Raw genomic sequence first — 20,470 nt, 5'->3', positions numbered from 1 at the left:
GGAAGAGTTTTTATATATGAAAAGCAGAGGATGTAAAAATATGGGTTTTCTTATGATCTTTCTTCTCCTTGATCATCATTCACTTCTCCTTTGGTTACTCCTATTTTTGGGCACTTGTTTTGGGAAGTCTCCATAGCATTCTGTCTTGGGTGCTCGAGTCAGATCGTTAATTGTGTTAATCTTGGAGAAAATAAGTCTTCAATTTTGTACGTTGTGCACCGAAAATTTACTTCGAGGCAGTGACTTTTTTTCCCAACAATTTAACGCAAAATTTATTTTTTACGGATTGCGCTAATGGTCTACAAGAACGTCCTGCCTAACCTCTCACGACTTTATTCACTAGACAAGAACAAATTTAGCTGACTAGTTTCGTCTCTTATTATATTGGAAGCTACCTCTCACTGTTAGTATATGTACACACATGTGTTGAAAGAACTTTTGATCAGCAACTCTCATTATTTTTTAAATTAGCAACTGTAAGAAAGAACTTTTGATTTTTTGCCAGAATCTCAACGCCAATTTTTTTCCTTGGCAACGTACAGCACTGAAATCACTATGGAACAAGCAACTCAGAAGTTGCTGATCTTTTTCCCACAAAATTTTATGTATCAAAACAAAAAAATACACTACCAAGCCAAAAACCAATACCAAATTTATACTCATCTTAAAAGTACACTACTACTGGGTTTTTAAAAGCAAAAGCAACTCTAATACAATTTCAAGAGTAAAATTATATTAACTGCTTAGGCAATACCTATAACTAATGGGAAAAATTGTAGGAACATCTGATCTGAATGCACAAGCCTAGTGAGACAAATGCCAGTATCTCAACACCAATGTTTTTCTCGGCAACGTACAGCACTGAATTCGCTATGGAACAAGCAAGTCAGAGACTCTAATTTGTTGCCTTTTTCAATTTTCAACCCCAAACAAGCATTAATAAAGAAAACCTAAAGATCACAAAAATGCAATAGATGATTAAGATCAAAAAAATCCTTATAACTAGAAAGCACAAACCAGTAATCGTTCTTTGTCACAGCATAGCAATAGTGATTTTCGAAGTAATAAAAGTGTAGGAACGTCTGAATGCATGGGCCTAAGGAGACAAATGCCAGAATCTCAGCACCAAATTTCTATAGGCAACGTACAGCACTGATTTCGCTATGGAGTTAACGAATCAGCGACTCTAATTTGTTGCCTCTTTCATTCACAAGCAAGCAAGCATTCATTCATACAGAAAACCTAAAAATCAAATCAGTGATTAAGATCAGAAAAATCCTTCAACGAAATGGCCTCAGATTTAGGAATTGGAGTATCGATCAGAGAAATCTCAGATGGTACGGACAAATTGATGCATCACAGGCCAATGAGAAGAGTAGTAGTAACAAACAGAATACAAAGAAAAAAGAAGGAAAACCGAAGCATGAAATCGATGTGAAGATTATAGCAGAACACGGAAAGTTTCTGATAAAGAAAAGGAAAAAAAAAACAATTTCTACTTAAAGTTTATGGTAACAGAGTTCAACTAGCAAAACCAAATATATTAGGCATTTTCTGGAGCATATGAACACTTTCCACCATTAAGTAACAGGCCATCCATGGCTATTTCAGCAAGAACATTCAAAAGAGCATCTTTAAATATACCTCTCCTGACGTCAATTTCATTAAGTGCTTTATGTAGCTCAGAACCATTGAGATTACAGCTCCTCAGTGTGTTTTCAATTACCCAACTCATCTCATTGTACCTTCTACCATAATATAGAGTCTTAATAAGAGCAAGTACAGAGAACATGTGAGATGCAAAACCACAATGCACCATCTCCATGTACATATCATATGCCTTATCAACATTATCACATCTACAATGTTCAACAATTAAGAAATTATAAACTGCTCCATCTGGCTTATCATTCCAATGAAGCATTGTGTTTAAAACACTGGCTGCTTCATTCTCTAAATCCCTAATCCGGAAACCTTTGACAAGCTCTACCAAACTCGTAAATTCATTATTACTGCAGTTCTCTATCAGAGTATCAAATGTTAAAGTTGGCCAACTACTCGTACACAAATGATAAACCAAGCTCAGAAGCATCTTCTTAGCTTCTCGTGTCCTAGCTTTCTTATCAAGCCCACTAATAAGCACATCACCAAAGTGTGTCAATTCATCAAGCAAAGTCTTTGCCTTAACCACTTCACCGTCAGCACAATAAGCATTTATCAAACTAGTATAATTAACCTCATCCAACAGGCCGCCTTGTTTGCCCATAAGTGACCAATACACGTCTCCAGACAGGGGCTGGATAGCCAACATATTATTACTCTGCATCATTTCATCCATCTCCAGCTTCAAATCATACGCCTTCCTCAGCTCCCCGATTCGGAAAAACCCAGATACAACAGCGGTAAAACTAACAGTATCAGGGAACAAACCCATCTCAGGCATGCCCCTCAAAATCTCCAGAGCCTCCTCAGCCCTCCCGAAGAAGCCAAGCCCGTGAATAAGCGCGTTGCACGTAACAAGAGACGGTGAAAACTCAGTAACAAAATCAGGCAAAAAACCCTTGTGTATCATTTGATCATGCATATGAAAAGCCTTACTGAATTCACCTTTATCACAATATGGACCCATCAAATTAACATAAGCATACGCCATTGGCTCCACACCCTCGCGAAGCGTAAAAGCATCGAATAGTTGTCAGCATCAGGCAAGAAGCCCTTGTGAAGCATCTCCTTCTTGATTTCAAACACCTTCTCCAGATTATGGGTTTGGCAATACCCCAAAGTGCAGTATGAATCAATAAGCTTGTTGTATTCAACAACTGAAGGTGAAAATCCTCTATCAATCATTTCACGCAAAACCTTATAAGCCTTCTCACTCTCACTCTGGTTGCAGAACAAATCAATGAGAGACGTGTAAGTCTTCTCATCAGGTGCAAAACCCTTTCGTTTCATCTCCTCAAACACCGTAACCCGTGAATGACTGCATTGAAAGAATCAGAATTTCATCTCATGAAACACCGCCTCAACCTCTCTCGGCCCTCGTAAACCCTGAATAACCGTGTTCAGAGAAACCAAATTTGGCTCCACACCCTTCTCAGACAAATTTTGCAATGAAGCATCAAAGTTTACCTTGAAAGTACTAGCCGCCGGTTTCCGCCAAGAGGACTGTAGGTTGCGACCACCCGGAGGAGCTTCTTGCTACAACACAAGGGACGAACGGAGCTGCTCGCTGCATCACCTGGGCTACTGTAAGGCCCTAAATTCATTTTGTATCGTTTTTGAGAAAAAATTGAATAAAAATGAGGTTTTTGGCCAAGTTTGTAAATTGACAGATTATAGCTGTCAACTTGTGTGGATTTTTAGAGGGTCATAACGACCTCTTTTGGGAAACCTTCCTTCATGGGAGTTGTAGCCCTTTAAGTTAGGAAAATTCTCGAAGTGGAATCAAGTCATTCCGACCTCTGTAGCTCGAGATATTCGCGTTTAAGCGACGGTGGTTCCGGCTGTACAGTACCAGCGAGTAAATTAGTTTGTTTTCTTCTAATTCCGAATTTGATTATGAAATTACTTAAGAGGGCTTAAGTTTTTAATTAGATTCAGGTCTGATTAAGTGCTTAAGTTATTGGGTCAAGGGTTTGACTTGGAGCGGGCTCAAGAGAAAAGAAAAGAAACCCAAGCCCATGAAGAGGGGGAGCCCGCGGTTGTATTAGGGTCTTGAAGGGGGGAAAAGTTTCTTTTCCATTCAGTTCTGAAACAGAAACCCTTGCACTCCTTACGTAAAGAAAACAGAAGAGAAAAGAGTGAGAGAACCACCCCTTGCACCCTTAGCCGCCGCCGACCAAGCCACCACCGCCACCTTGTGCGCGCACGAGAGAGAGAGGGAGACCTGCAAGAGAGAGAGCTCGAGTAGGAGGGAAGAGAGGGTCTTGGACAGCAGCTTTTGATCCCTTCTTCATCACCCAACTTCTGATTTCTTCACTCTTAATCAAGGTAAGGGCTGGTCCTAGGAGTTGGGTAGCATGTGTAGGCCATAGCTTTGACATGATTTTATGTATGAACTTGATTGATGTGCTTGAGGTTTTGAATATGCGATGTGTGCTGGACTTTGGCCCAGTTTAGAAGAGCTTATTTGAGCTTATCTGACAGCATAAGCTCTTATGCCAGTGTTTGGGAGAGCTTATGCAAACAGCTTATGGTCTGCCATAAGCTATTTTCAGCTTATTTTCATAAGCTACTCAGGATAGCTTATGAAAAACAGCTTATGCTTATACACAGCTTATTTTTAATTTATTTCAATAAATTTTTAAAAATAGCTTATGAATAAGCGCTTATGTCATAAGCGCTTATGACCATAAGCGCTTAATTAAGCTGTTTATCCAAACGGGGCCTTTTTCCATGTGATATTGGGTTACACTGTGAACATGTTACTATATTTGATGCTGGTAGATGACTTAGAACCCTTAGAATAGAATGGCTAAAACGAAATTGATGGCAAATGCATTCTCTGTCAGATTTCTGTGCTGGACAGTAAACTTCAGGTCCTATTTTCACTTGTTTCTGGTCGTCAAATAAAGAAATGATTAACATACAAATTGTATATCTTCGAAAGAGCTTTCCAGGCGTATAAAGATCATAAATTGTGGTCTAGTATTGTGTGTTGTAGGTCGTTTTGGGTAACTGTCATACCTGCTGTTTTTCCCTGTGTCGGACAGAAACTTTAAGGAGTAATATCACCTAATTCTGGGGCTCAAATGAAAATTATTTTAACTAGAGAGTTGTAGATCTTTAAAATAGCTTTCCAGAAAGATATTATACATGACTTTTTGTTGGAGGACGCATTCTATAGACCAGTTTCAATGAACGTTGTTTCTGCTGTCCAAAAAGCTAAGTTGCGAAAATGTGTTGTTTTCCATGCATAAGCCTTATGTTACCTTATTTGATAATTTATGCCATGATGTGCCATGCGTAAGTGTAAGTTTATGCTATGCCTTACGTGAATTGTGATATTATTGGAAATTGTTCAAAGGGTCGCTCATCTAGTTGTAATTCCCGATGTGTCTGTGATCGTTTAATTGTTGTATTTATGCGATGTTGATGTAAGACTCTAGGTTGACTTTAGAGACTTAAACAAAGAGAAACGTGTAATTAACTCGCTTGCAAGTAAATGTGAATAATATGGGCATAGGTCTAGTGTAGACTATAGTCCATGAGAACGATGGGCTTGCACGCGAGGGAGAATTGTGGATTGACTGTTGGTCTCCACGTGAAAAGGTTGACTGCGGTCACCTAGAGATTTTGTGGATCTTTGCGGCTCCACGTGTTTGGTTGACTGCGGTCACCATGAGATTTTTGTGAAGTATTGCAGCTTCACGTGATTGCACATCTGCGGATGTAAGTGATTGGCCAAGGCAGGATTGGTGGGTTGTGTGATGTGAGATTCCGTTAGTAACTGACTCTTTCCCATAAAAGACATATAATGTACTTATATTATGTTGTTGTTGATTTTGTCATTATCATTCTTTTTGTTGGACCTGACCCTGCTTGTTTGCTATGTGTTTATTTGGGGGGGGGGGGGTAGATGGTCGTGAAGATAATGGCGACGACTCATTCTTGGGAGTTGATGCTCTGTGACGAGCCACTACCGGATGACGACTACACTTCAGATGAAGAGGAAGAAGATAAAGAGGAAGGGGCCAAGGATATGGATGGGTTGAGAGACATCCATTTTTCCTTTTGGGTTGAGAGTACCGAGTTTTGGAAGCATTGAACCATTACTTTATTTTAGTTGGGATATTTTAACTTGATGTAATTTACTTTGAAGTTTTCTTTCGGATATTTATTTCATACTCTTTTCAATGATTAATAAAGTTTGAGGTTTACGTTGATGATTATTTCCGCAAGTTTGAAATGGTTAAGTTTCGAGAATTTTGTAAAATTAAACTTTTATCATTAATTCAAGATTAATAAGTGAATCGACGAAAACTCTTTACGAAAATTGGTTAATTAGTTACTGTGTAACACTCGAGAAATCGGGGCGTTACAGCTACTGTCGCGTCCCGCCTGTTGTACACCAGCTCGTTAGGAACCTGCCAAAGAGCATAGAGCAGCGTGAAGAGGATTCCTGCCACTTCCAGATTAGCAGCAGCAAGGAAACGAGTCAGGAACTGTTGCACGGTGCACTCGACGTCCACACGGATAGCCAAGGGGGAGGCAAATAAGACCAGCTTCGCTATCGGGCAAAAGAACAACACATGCTGAATAGTCTCTAGAACTCCTGGACAGCGTGGGCAACAAGAGTCTTCTACCACTCCCCGGCAGTAAAGCACATCCTTCACCGGTAACACTCCAAGGCTTGCACGCCAGACGGTCTCACGACAACGAGGAACAACATCAGCCTTCCACAACTTGGTCCAAAGCGCATGTGATAAAGAGGGTGTTGTTGAAGTTGAAGCATCCTCCTCCATATGCTTTTTCCTGATGAAATTATAACCAGTTTTCACACTATAATAACCATTACTAGTCTCGGGCCAAAATAAACAATCTTCCCGTGCTTGCAAAGACAAGGGAATAGGCAATATGGCTGTAGCAGTGGGAGGCCAGCACAAATCTTCCACTAGATCACGGTTCCATCGACTTCCATTCTCTTCAGGGAGATGTGACACATGAGTGATACTCAACTCCAAAGCCACATCATTTCGAAACACCATGGGTCCAGAAGTGGGGATCCATTTATCTTCCCATGCTTTAATACTTTTGCCATCACCCACTTGCCACATTCCACCCTCATGAAATAACCAAGATGATTTCAATAAACTAGACCATGCGTAGATTGATTGATGGGGAAAGTACACTGCTTTATACACCTTAGCCAACATAGTATTCGGCTTGGACATTATTCTCCACCAATTCTTCGCCACCAAGGCTATGTTAAAAGCCTTAAAGTCTCGGAAACTTAAACCACCACGACCCTTGGGTCGGCACAAGGTGTCCTATTTGAGCCAATGGACCGTGCGCTTATTGACATCGCCACCCCAATAGAACCGGCTAATAATTCCCTCAATTTGAGAACATAAGCTGTCAGGAAGAAGGAAACAAGACATAACGTAAGAAGGTATAGCTTGAGCCACAACTTTTACTAAAACCTCCTTACTCGCTTTGGAAAATGTTTTTTCTTTCCAACCCTTGAGTTTTTTCCAAACCCGGTCCTTGACAAAGTTGAAGATCTGGGTCTTAGACTTCCCCATGATCGTCGGTAACCCAAGATACTTTTCAAAACACTCCACATCCTTTACGTTCATCAACCCTTTAAGGTGATTAAAATAGTCATCAGGCACGTTTCGGCTAACCGTGAGCGTTGACTTGTCAACATTAATGACCTGCCCTGAAACTCGCTCATAAGATGAAAGAATATCCTTCACACATTCCATCTCTTCCACTGTTGCTCTAGCGAAAATCACATAGTCATCTGCAAAGAGGAGATGAGAAATCACAGGTGTTGTTCTAGCAACCTTCACCCCATGTAACGAGGATGTTAAAACAACTTTATTTATCAAAGCAGAAAAGACTTCGCTACATAAAATAAATAAATACGGGGAGAGGGGGTCCCCCTGCCGCAAACCTCTACCAGGGTTAAAAGCCTCCTGGGGAGAACCATTAAGCATAATAGAGAAGTTCAGCGTAGTGACACAACTCATAATCAATGACACGCATTGTCTAGGAAAACCCATCTGGGTAAGAACACTCGCCAAAAAATGCCACTTCACTCTATGATAAGCTTTTGACATGTCAAGCTTAAGAGCTAAAACGCCATTACGACCACTTATTTTCTTCTTCATAAAATGAAAACATTCAAAAGCCACCAGCGCATTGTCCGTGATCATCCTTCCCGGGACAAAAGCGCTTTGGGCCTCACAGATAATATTTGGCAAAATTAATTTCAACCTATTCACCATAAACTTAGTAATTATTTTGAAAATGACGCTACAAAGACTAATTGACCTAAATTCATTTGCATGCAACGGTTTCTTGACCTTAGGAATTAGGACAAGCAAAGTTTGGTTTGGTACTTGATTTGTCAGGAAATATCTTCTAATGTTTCTTGATTAACTTGTGGACAACAGGGTATATGATTTTTAAATCATTCTACAAATGTCCAAAGTCTTACTATATAGATTTTATTTGTTGGAAAGCTTATCATACAGAGAAAATTTTAGATTTTTAACCAAGCATTAAATTCTCAGAAATTTCATGAACTTCAACTTTATTTTTGAACCAAGCATTATACTGAGTCAACATATATGTATAATTCAAGAAGTCATTTATATTTCTGTATATAATGTTTTGGAATGGGATCAATTGCGTCCAAAAATGTGATCAAAGTAGTATAATCGTCTAAAGTCTCTTGATTTTTTGATAATATACATTATTTTGAATTTTAGTGATTTGCCAAACATTGTTGGTTCTTATAGGAATTCGAGCACGTCATAGCTCAATTGAGATGATTTTCCTTATTTGGCTTAAAAGAAAGATGGTAATGTGCAACATACTACTATAAAATATTAAAATTGCATGATATTAAGATTGATGGTTGATTTACTATTGTGGGGGCATATATGCACTTGTTATATCTATTCAGTGTTATTTTCTCTCAGGCTAAAGCCGGTGTACGTGGCTAATAGCAGTGCAAATATTGACAATAGAACTTATACACATGAAACTTATTTTTGTCAGAAACCTAATTAAAAATGGTGTTATCTCACCAGATTATGTTAGAGGTGTGGGAAATCTTATTGATCCATTTATAAAGGGGCTAGCCATAAAATTTGTCCTGTATGTGTTAATTAAGGGGGACGGACCTAAATCATTGTGGAGAAAAATGTGATGGATATCAAATTTATGGTCAAACAAATTCATATATGAATATTCCTAACACTAAATCTCATCCCTATGACATGCGGTAGTGCTGTTGTGAGGTTACCTGAACTCTCATCAAATACATAGCATGCTACTTGGGTGGTGTTATACAACAAAACTTGATGTATCTACGAAAATCTTAATAGATACATAACCTATTATTTAGGTAGTGTTGTAGAGACACACTTGATTTATTAACCTACATGAGTGTGAAGATTTAGAACACCTTCTATAAAAGACTTTTATAATCTTTCTAGAGCACACATGAGCATTCTAAGGTGAATGAATATTAAGACCTAAAATAACTGTGTAAATATATTATCACAAACCCTTGCAAATTTGAAGGTTAGAGCGTGTTGTGTGGGTTTTATCTTGAGTGTACTAATAACATCTTTAATGCTATTAGCTTAGGAGTTCTCATCACTAAGGAACCATGCCTTATTTTTTACAAATAAGGCTTGATGGTTCTCCATACCTTATAATTAATATAATTTTCTTTCTCTCCCTTCCCATGATATAAACCATTGAGCATTCATAATATATTTTACAGACAACATGCATATAATATATAAGAGTTGAGCATTAGATTAGGGAATGCACACAAACTTCGTTCCCAATTAAGGGTTCTCAATTCTCATTGATGCAACAATAAAACCCTAATCTCTCACTTAAAAAAATGAAAGAAGAGTTGAGCATTTAATAATTTAAGTGTTTCCCTAATCTCTCACTTAAAATAATGAAAGAAGAGTTAAGCATTTAATAATTTAAGTGTTGAGCATTCAATATGTTTCGGCAAGCCATCTGCTTGAAGGTTGACACACAACAAACTAAGGTAGGACGGTGATAAATGCATAATTTACCTAATTTTCCATAGCAATTTAGGACTTATCATGAGAAATTTATATCAAATTGACTCTCCTTTAATTAGATTTAGTATATATATAGTTTTAGTTGTAATATGTTTAATTTAGTTAAAATATGCTTTATAAGTATTTTGACTGTGAGCTTTTGATGTAGGAAAAAAGTTAGAGAAAATCCAAACCAAGAAAAGGGTATTTTGAAGAGAAGAGATTCGCTTAGCCATGATATATGTCTCTTAGCAAAGGAAGAAAACCTTCCCATGAAGGAAAAGGATTTCGCTTAGCGAGAATAAGGCTCGCTAAGCGAAAGTAAGGCGGTTCAAAGTAGATTATCAGGATTTCGCTTAGCGATCAAATCTTTGCTAAGCGAAAATCCACGACTCTGATTCATTTAAATACCAAAAGCTCACCACTTTTTGAAGGATTGGAACTTCTGAGAGAAAAACTTCAGAGAGAACGAAGAGGGAAGTTGTGCACAAGGATTCTTGACCCCCCGACGAGCTGGACACGGTTCACGGACGTCACGGATCATCACTGTCATCTTAGTTCTTCTCTTGTAAGCTTGAAGGAATCCATGAACATGGGTTTCTAAGTTTCTCTTGTTGGATTTGGATGTAACCTTTAACTATGATGTGTTCTTCTTGATTTCTATATGTAATATAGTTTCTATCACATGATTCAATGGTTGTCTCTTGTTCTTAATGCTATGTTTTAGTTTGCGCACCTAGAACATATCGCTTGATTCGGCGTAAGAGCGGAAGCTACGACGTCTAGAGTTCAACCTAGGATTAACCATCTAATAAACCTAATGTCTAGGAATGGAATTAGGCTTGTTAGTCATTTAAACACCTAAGCTTAAAGATAACTTAGCTTTTCTATGCATGTGAGGAATCAATGTTTAGGAAAGTGAGTTATATATATCCACTCATGTGAGGAATCAATGAAGTAGGTTAGAACTGGTGTAGATGAATCATAGATAGGAATGAATTTGCATATAGAATCATAGGACACTAGTAGTTAAACGGTGAACTCCAATTCCAACAGCTTTCTCATCTTGATATCCAATCGCTTTTTATTCTCACTTTGTTTAATTTACATTAGCTTTTGATCACTAAAATCATCAACCCTTTTGGAAATCCATTGCTTGAGTGATTTCACTAGAGAACGACATTTGTATTAGCAATTCCCTGCGGATACGACAAAACCCTATGCTATACTACAATTGAATCTTGAGGGTTTTAAAAGTAGTATCGGTATAGAATAATCTCTCAACAGACGGTCAGAGATCATCTGCTTGCTCGGAAGCCCAACTTAAAGGGCCTCCTTCACACTTGCAGAAGCAACCGCCATGAGATTCAAGTTTATAAATACAGGCTCTATCGCTCACATGCTATTTATTCTTAACATTTTAGACTTGAGTTCTGATTGAGTTTTTGAAGTTCTCTCCCAACACTTGCACTAACTTGAGCGTTGAAAAATCTACAGGTTCCCCCTTATACTATGGAACCTAGAAGCTACGTCGTGACGCAGGGGTAACAACCACCTCAAACCCCCATGGTTCTCTATCGCAACCATGAGAGATTTCTCCCGAATTCTCACGTTTGAGCACAATCCCTTTTAAAAACAATATAATTGTTGAATGAAACAAATTATATTTTTTGAATTTTATCACCATCTACCATTCAACTTTTGTTGTTGGATATAAATAGTCTATCTTTTACCTCACCTTGTACACCATTTCTAATCTCATAATTCCAATATTTGGTGTTATGGACCCACACATATTGAAAATAGTTGCAACCACCAATCTTGTCTTACAATTCCAAGATTTCTCATATTTTGCATTGACAATTCATTCTCTTTCCTACATCAAGTGAAAATTAAAAATATAAATCTATGAATTGTTTATGTAAAAAAAAGAACTGAGAGTGAAATGTGTGTGGATTGAATACTTGATCTCAATTGTTGGCATTTGGTTCCAGGTGAAATCTCTCTTTTTTACTCGCGTGATTCCAAGTCTCACGAACAAAAAACGAGTATTCTCTTCTCACATGCTTAACTCAAATACTTGGTCTAACTTTACTTTTCACTTCTTTTTTCAACTTTTTTTAAAATTGATTTTCCTTTACACTCAACCTATGAATTGGATGTGTGGAGCAACTTTAATAATAATAAATTGGACTTCAGACAGACACCTAGGTCCCGAGTCCAAATCAACTAGAGCTCCAACATCCTTCTTCTTCGTCAAATTTCATACCCAAAAGCTTAGTAGGAAGTCAAGCCTTCTTCGCTCTCGTAAATAACCACCAACCGTAACAACACACGAGAAAGAAGTAAATTTATCATGTTTGACGATGCCGAACTATCTTCAAACTCATCAACCACCAGCGTGACAGGCCCCTCACACACGACATGAGACGCCTCCCGATGTTTGCGTCCCTTTCGATTTTCATACGACTACCACGACCCATACTCTTATATTGTATTAATATATATTGATTATATTTATATAATAAGACTTACATTAATGCTCACCTAAATCTATCGACTCAACCAACACGTGATCCATTAGTAGACAAACTAGATTCGTAAGGGTGCTGTCACAAAATTGAATTCTAGGAAAAGGTACCTGTTTGGACTTCGAAGAGACCGTATCACCGAATCCTAAACAGGTTAACACATCTTAAACACCTAATAAAATCTTTTGATTCAACAATAGTAATGAAATTACATTTCAAAAAATACAATAAGTAATAAAATAAAAATAAGGTAAAACTAATTTTTCTTTACAAGGTAAACTAATTTATTAGTATATATATTTTCTCATTATCTTCAACGCCAAATTAGCTACTGCTATAGTATAGGTCGGTAATTCCGTGGTGTGCTGCTATCTTTCGATTCTTGCTGCTGCTTTGAGGTGTTGGTTGCGGCGTCTCAGCCTCCTCCTTCTCCTCCTCCTCCTCCGTCTTCGGTTCCACCCCTTTTCTCTTCTCTTCATCATTCATGGCGTCTCAATCTACCAATCTATGGGTCTTGTTGGGACTTGGTTTGGCTGGAATCTTCCTCATGACCAGAAAGCTCAAGAAGCGTTCAATCAAGCAAGACTTTGGTGCTTTCATCCACAAGCTTCTGCTTCTTCCTCCTCCTCAACCTGCTCCTCCCAAAGCTCCTCACCCTCTCACTTCCCTCAACTTCGCCGTCTCTGACCTGTATGTAACTTTTCTCACATGCCCACTTCATTTTTTTACTCTGATTTCTCAAAGTTTGTTTCTTTTTGTGGTTTTGATTAATTGGTATTTGCTGTTTTCTGCAACTGGGGTGCTTTTGTTTTGCTTCTCCTGAACATAAAATTGATTTTTTTGTTTTTTTTTTTTGCAATGAACATTTCAATCCCTTAACCCCATCAATTTTCTCTTGCTGAAATTGGATTGATTATTGTATTTGAATTGCAATTGTGTATCTTGTGATTTGATGTTAATTTCTTCAAGAAAAAGAAGATACTTCTAGTACCATTTTTGTGTGTTTTTGATTTACAATGTTGAGGCCTCCATTTTTTTTGCTTGGCAATAAAGATATTTTTTTTTCATAATGGTTACCAGATTTGACATAGATGGACATGTGACCACGTTTGGGCATCCAGAGTGGGCAAGGACGCATGAAGCTGCTTCCCAGACATCACCTGTGGTTTCTGCTCTGGTTGAAGGAGGTGCAACCTGCATTGGGACAACTGTTGTGGATGAACTGGCATATGGGTTGGTTCCATATTCCACTATTATTCTTTTTCTCTTACATTTATTGATGAAAGATGATGATAATGAATCGAATTTCAGTATATAGTATATACCCCCCTCATTTATGGATTGTTGGCAAGGCATGCTTTGTAGTATGATTTGTTTCCTAGGCTAAGAGATGTAGAAATATTTGTTAATGAAATCGAGTATAGAAAGATAAGCATATGGACAGGAGTCCAAATATGATAAAAGCCCTGGCTACTCACCACTTATGATGTAGCATTGAAGATTGTAAAGACATGAACTGTTGCACATAGGGCTTATAGTGTGAATTTAATATCCTCCCATTAATGATGTTCTGGAATTTCTTGATTTGAGAAACATAACTCATTTTTGTCATTCTTTATTTTCAGTATTAGTGGTGAAAATAAACAGTATGGAACACCAACTAATCCTGCTGTGCCTGCTCGGGTACCGGGTGGCTCCTCTAGTGGTGCTGCTGTGGCTGTTGCTTCTAATTTAGTTGACTTTGCACTAGGTGAGCTTTTTGATATCTTTTCAATAGCCTTTCTTCATTCTTCTTTGTTTTTCTAAAGGCACATGGCAAGTTCATTGTCACTTACGGATGTCATTTAGAAGGTTTTCTATGTATTTATTTATTTTTGATATGTGTGTGTCTTCCTTCATTGGGCTGATTAAGGCCTCTTGCAAAAATAAAATAGACACAGGATAATAATATTATATCTAGAGTCAGGATTTGTTGGCACCAGGTTGTAAGGTTTGATATACTTAGACCCTTTAATAACACTTATATAAATGGTGAATTTTATCAATCCAACTGCTAGGTTGAAAGTTCTCAACTAAAATAAGTATATAAATTTTGTATAATTCAAAAAACAATTGATATTTTATCGCACCATGTTATTTTAAGATATAATATGTTATTTAAAATTTAAATAAATATCTGCAATACAATAACCTACCTCTAAATGTCTAAGTTACCTAAATTTTATTTACATGATCATCAAGACAATGTAACACGACTCAACGGTTAGATTGATTAATTTTTCATTCTATAAGAAGTTATTAGACACTTTAAGTGTTCAATACTTTCACTTTCACCCAGTGCATATATTAGTCTGTAGTAATAGAATTGATGCCAACCACACACTGGCTAATTTTGGTTCTTGGAAAACACAATGGACCATATTCATAGCTCGTAACATAATTTAATTACATAATATAGGTTGATAGCAAATTAGAACAATCTGTTCGAGATATCAAATCCTGTGTTTGATCTGTGGAAGACCTAATCGATGGTTGTTTGGGCAGAATAGGGATGGCCTCTTCTTTGTGGGTTTGCTTATTCTCACCAAGTGTGTTGTCTAGTTGCATTCTTGGTGCATGCCTTTGTTTCTCAATTTATCTTTATAATAAAGAATATGAGGAATTCATTAGAGGGGTATGTTATAGTGATGGACAATTGGCAATTTCTCATGCATAAATGCATTTGTAACGTATTGGGAGTTTGGAACATAGTTCACTAACTATTTTCTAGATTTAAGTCAAGGAAAATCCAGAATTTGATGAATTAACTGTGTCAAGCCTTTTGTTTATGGGCAATACAACATCCATTCTTTGACTTGTTCGGCTGATTTCATCATTAATGGATGGTATTGCTGTAACTTTGGAATCGTAGTTTGTGTAAGTTTCTAGACTTATATTACGAAGAAATTATGGTTAAATTGTTTAAAGGCTAATATACTTCTTTTTATATATAACTTTATTATTACTGGTCTAGTATCATCACAAATTCAACATATGCTGATATGTAAATATTTGCCTGATACCATCATGCTTTGCCCCATCTTATATAACAGGTATTGATACCATCGGAGGGGTGAGACTACCGGCCGGATTTTGTGGCATTTTGGGATTTCGGCCTTCATATGGGGCTGTTTCTCATATTGGAATCATACCTGTTTCGAAAAGTCTGGAGACTGTTGGTATGGATGATTCAATTATTGATTTTTTTTGAATAGCTAGTATATTTCTAAAGTCTAAAGATCAAAGCCCAAGTGCTCTAGCTCATCTGCTGCTCTACCGCCACTGTAGCCTACTAGACTCCATTCTCATTTTTGTGTGTTGAAACTGGAAACTAGTTTTTTTTCAGACTGAATTGCCTTCTGCAGGTTGGTTTGCTAGGGATCCTAATATTTTGCGACGTGTTGGACATATACTTCTCCAAGCACCATTTGTAGTTCAACGCAGTCCTCGTCAAATAATTATAGCTGATGATTGTTTTCAACAGTTGAATGTTCCTCTTGATAGGAGTTCTCAGGTGGTGATCCAATCCACTGAGAAGCTTTTTGGAAGTATGTTCTTTTGCTGTGTTCTAGTCATTATTTTTTTTTGAGAACAATGTTCTAGTCATTATTAACATCTCTTGTTGCTTTTTTCAGATACTTTACGTTTGCACATGAACTTATTCTGCTTTAATTTCTTTTTCTTTTTTCAACCAATTGTTTTCAGGACAAGTATTGAAGCATATAAATCTTGAGGAGTTTTTATGTAATAAACTTCCTAGTTTGAAAAAACTCTCTAGTCAGCAACAAAATGGTGAACTGAAAGCTCCTTCATTGAAGTCACTTGCAAAAATCATGCAGTTTCTGCAAAGGTTTGTGATTTCCTTATGATATGGTAATGTTATTATAATTTGCAATTTTATGACAACATTGAATGGAAAAGAATGGAGCGCCTTTATTCTTGATGCTCCTCACCAATTGTGTGTCAAATAAATTTTCCAACTATGTTCCTCCTGTCTGTTGATGTTTAGTAATATAGTATGATTCTTTTATCAATTTATATGTACAGGCATGAATTTAGACTCACACATGAGGAGTGGATGAGTATAGTAAAGCCTGAGCTTCATCCAGCTGTCTCAGCAGATCTGCAAGAAAAGTTTGAGGTTTCTGATGTAGATGTTGAGAACTATAGATCTGTTAGAAATGAGATGCGTGATGCTGTCAATTCTCTTTTGAAGGTAAAGTGATGGTTTTACTCCGCTTTGCTTCCGACTCAAATCTTTCTCATTTAAATTAATCTTCATATTGTCTTGTTCCTATAATGGCTCTCATCTTCCTAAACATTTTACCTTCTACATCTTTTGTTATCTTGCTGTGTTCTACAGTAAGTAGTAACTAAAATCATTACTTGATGCATGTTTGAGAATTTTATTTTTTAACTTGCACTTAGAGAATAGTATATTAGAGAAGAGAGCTTACAGTGATAGGATTTTCATGTGCAATTCTTGGAACATTAAAAGCTCTATTCTAATTTTTACCAACTTATGAGGAATAATAACTGAAAAATTGACATCGAATATGAAAACTTGCTAACAAATTCCTGAAAAATATACTAACAGATCCTTCCTTATGACCCTCAACTAACATTGCAAGGTGCTCTTGGTATTCCCATAGTATCACGTGTGGCATGTGTGGTGCAAATTTCAATTTCTACGCAGCAGTATATTCTGATAATTTTGTTGTTGTAATCTTATTGCTATTTTATGCTTTAAGGATGAAGGAATATTGGTCATCCCAACTGTAGCTAATCCTCCTCCAAAATTGGGAGGGAAGGAGATCATATCAGAGGACTATCGGAGCAATGCATTAAGTCTGCTGAGTATTGCAAGCATATCTGGTTGCTGTCAGGTAAGATTCTTTCCTCCCTTCAAAACTTGGATAAGGTTATTTTATGCTATTCTTTTTTACCTCCTTTTATATAATAAAGACCAAGCTTTATCTCACTTGGTGAGGTTAGATACATGGATTAGCCAACACCGTCAAGCTCTATTTAAAACCAAAACAACCTTACCTTCTTGTTTTCCCTTACCTCTTTTTCTGGTACTGTTACAAGTGTTACCAAATCACACTCTTATGAATCTTAAATGATATTCTGATAATCATCCTTTCATTTCAGGTCGCAATACCATTTGGATTTTATGACAAGTGTCCAGTTTCAGTGTCCTTGATAGCCCGGCAAGGTGGTGATCGTTTTCTACTGGACACACTACAGACCATGTATTCAACTATCCAGGAGCAGGTTGAAATTGCTGCTGAAACTAAACTGTCAAGAAATGTTATTACTCAAGAACAATCTGCTGAAATTGCCAAAGAGAAGGTATTTGATGACATATTGACATGGAATGTTTTCAGCATTTATATGCATATGGTTGTGATTGTGCGATGTAACTGGCATTGTTTATCACTAGATTATTGCTGATGTTAAAAACTAATCTGTTATAAACTATAGATCGTCTCTCATTCACAATCCTTCAACTTACCAGCAATTTTGGGTTTATTCATCACCTTTGTTTCTCTTACATTTTCATGGTGGACATGTATATTTCATTTATTGTTGATTTAAATTACAACATTCCTGTATTATACACTATACAGAACTAACTGGCAGAAAGATAAGGTTGGATTATATGTAAAAGTTATCTTCTCCTTTATCCCTTTTCTTTTGGTTTGTTACTTAATGATTCAGGGAAACCAAGCCTACAAAGATAAGCAGTGGCAGAAAGCTATTGGATTTTATACAGAAGCTATCAAACTTAGTGGCAATAATGCAACATACTACAATAACAGAGCTCAAGCATTCCTAGAACTTGGGAGGTAGGGGATCATTCTGGCCAGTTCACTCTGCAAAAGTTATCTTGTAAACATTGTGATATTTTTCTCTCTGCTCATGCAGTTATCTCCAAGCAGAGGCAGATTGCACAAATGCAATTAGCATCGACAAAAAGGTGACCAATGTCTTCACAGAGAACTCTGTGCTTGAAATTTTTTATGTTCTTTGGTGATTGTTGTTCTTGTCGTGTAAGATATAACCAAATCCTGCATTTGCTCCGAAGTTCAAATATTCTTGTCTAATGAAAATCAAGACTTGATAGTTGAAGGACAATATTTGTATTCACAAACAAAATTGTTTATGCAATTTTAATTGCATGCTCCCTTCTTGTAAAGCTCAATCTAACTTGCTCTGATTCCTGCGTATTCCATATTTTCTGGGATGTGAGCTTTGCAGCTTGCAGTAACATTTCTTCCTTAATTTTATACAGAATGTGAAAGCCTATTTTCGTAGAGGTAGAGCAAGAGAGATGCTAGGCTACTACAAGGATGCAATTGATGGTAAGATCTTTCAGTTGTTTCACATTTGTGTGCATCTTATCATTTTAAAATTGAATCAGGAATTAGAGATGATGGCCAATCTGTAGTGTTATTTACACAAAAACCAACCTATTTATTGTTTATGTGGTCATCCAAACAAGTTAATTCCTTTTTGTGAAGTTAGGTATGGTTATAACCTGAGCCTCATTGGCCATAGTAAGATGAATTCTAGTTATGTGCTTTTACGAATTTCAAAATTCAGGCTCTTGAAAGGTATATAGTAATTCAAAGTTCAAATTCTTCTTAATTTGAAATGATTGCAAGGATATGTTTTGCTGAAGAACTACTTGAATGAAATATTCTAATTGTTTATATATACGAGGATAGTCCCGTTAGTTTAGGTTTAGCAAATAGCAATCACTTAAAATAAGGAAAGAGTCTATCTATCATAATTAAGGTTATAACGATACAGTATACAAAATATATTTACTCCCTCTTTATTCTATTTACGACATAGCTCAACTGAACTCTTGGGCTGTTCAAACTTGGTAAGCTGCTAGAATTCAGATTATTTGTGAGAAAATGTGGGGCTATACTGTCAAAATTTTCGGATATTAGACAGCTATGTATTCTTTTAAGTTCATTGTTGTTCTCATTTTCATATGAAATTATAGAATTTTCCAAATCATAGGTGTATTATTTTGCTTTGCAGATTTTAAATACGCCCTTGTACTTGAGCCGACCAACAAAATGGCAGCCTCAGCTGCTGAAAGATTGAGGAAGCTATTCCGGTAGATACATGGGAAGGCTGAATAATTTAGTCTCTGCAGCCAAACACTCCACACTAATGATACTGGTGATCCTATTCATTTCTAGTCACAATGCAGGATTACTACGATATGTGGTTTCTGCAAATGGTAGTGATTCTTTGTTCTTCATGCGAGGCAACTGTGTACATGGAAAGCTTGTTTTGCTCCTCCTCAGCACTGTTATCAGGATCTGCAACTAGTTCTATTGCAGTATTGCCATAATTGAAATGTGGCCCAATTTTGCTCAGTTATTAAACATTCGGATTGTACTATAGCAGTCATGTGAGGCATATTTTTTATGACTACAGCTCACTTTGAATAAATGGGTGCAATGATCTTAAAAATAGATTATGCTATTAGTGGATTTTGAATTGACTTCATGGAAGCACTTTATCAGTACATCATAATCTGGATTTGAAAAATTTAAGATATATCATTTAATCCGAAGTACATATCTGAATTTTGAACATTCATGATTAGATCTAATGATTATTATTTATTCCTACCATTTTCACATAAAAAGACAATTCTCATATGATAAATCTCTCCTTAGTCTATTATGTGGGTTTCATCAGATCTAGTTCTTCCATCTGAGTTTTGGTGTCTTCTCCATCTTAATTTCCCCACTCATCTGGGTTTTATCAGATCTGATTCTCACATTGTTTATCATCTTATTCCATGGGTCTTATTGTCCATGGATTACCTCTAATTTCAGCACCGGAGAAATGACTAAAACTCTAAATGTAACTTGAAATTTATTTTATCTTAGTCTTCTCAAACCCATATTTCTGTTTTTTTCTTCTGATTTTTATATTTACTTCCATCAATTTGACACCTTTTTGTTCCTTTTCTTATTGTCATTTATGTTCGAAATCACATTGAGTGAGTTTGAAAAAGCAAAAATGTGAAAATCTCTTATTTATACAAATTAAAATAAAAAAATGGGTATAGGTTAGTAACACCCAGATCTGGTTTCTCTTTCC

The 20,470-nt window shown here is 36.7% G+C and overlaps 1 protein-coding gene and 1 non-coding gene across 2 annotated transcripts; one reads left to right on the top strand and one right to left on the bottom strand.

Annotated features, from left to right (window-relative positions):
- Window positions 1-1,289: 1,289 nt before the first annotated feature.
- On the bottom strand, window positions 1,290-1,365 carry LOC130741667 (small nucleolar RNA snoR117). The gene has a single exon (XR_009020553.1). It is a non-coding gene; the product is annotated as a small nucleolar RNA snoR117 (small nucleolar RNA).
- An 11,244-nt stretch (window positions 1,366-12,609) lies between these two features.
- LOC130738791 (translocon at the outer membrane of chloroplasts 64-like) lies at window positions 12,610-19,833 on the top strand. The gene is made up of 13 exons (XM_057590943.1): window positions 12,610-12,982; window positions 13,373-13,525; window positions 13,918-14,042; window positions 15,385-15,510; window positions 15,697-15,879; window positions 16,037-16,181; window positions 16,379-16,547; window positions 17,083-17,217; window positions 17,486-17,686; window positions 18,056-18,183; window positions 18,263-18,314; window positions 18,630-18,699; window positions 19,391-19,833. The coding sequence occupies exons 1-13, from the start codon at window positions 12,777-12,779 to the stop codon at window positions 19,471-19,473; spliced, it is 1,776 nt and encodes a 591-aa protein (XP_057446926.1). The 5' UTR covers window positions 12,610-12,776; the 3' UTR covers window positions 19,474-19,833.
- The last annotated feature ends 637 nt before the right edge of the window (window positions 19,834-20,470 follow it).

Source organism: Lotus japonicus, chromosome 2, assembly GCF_012489685.1.
Source record: "Lotus japonicus ecotype B-129 chromosome 2, LjGifu_v1.2".
NCBI lineage: Eukaryota > Viridiplantae > Streptophyta > Magnoliopsida > Fabales > Fabaceae > Lotus > Lotus japonicus.
The sequence above is the reverse complement of the archived record's forward strand: the minus strand, read 5'-3'. Positions and strand labels throughout refer to the sequence as shown.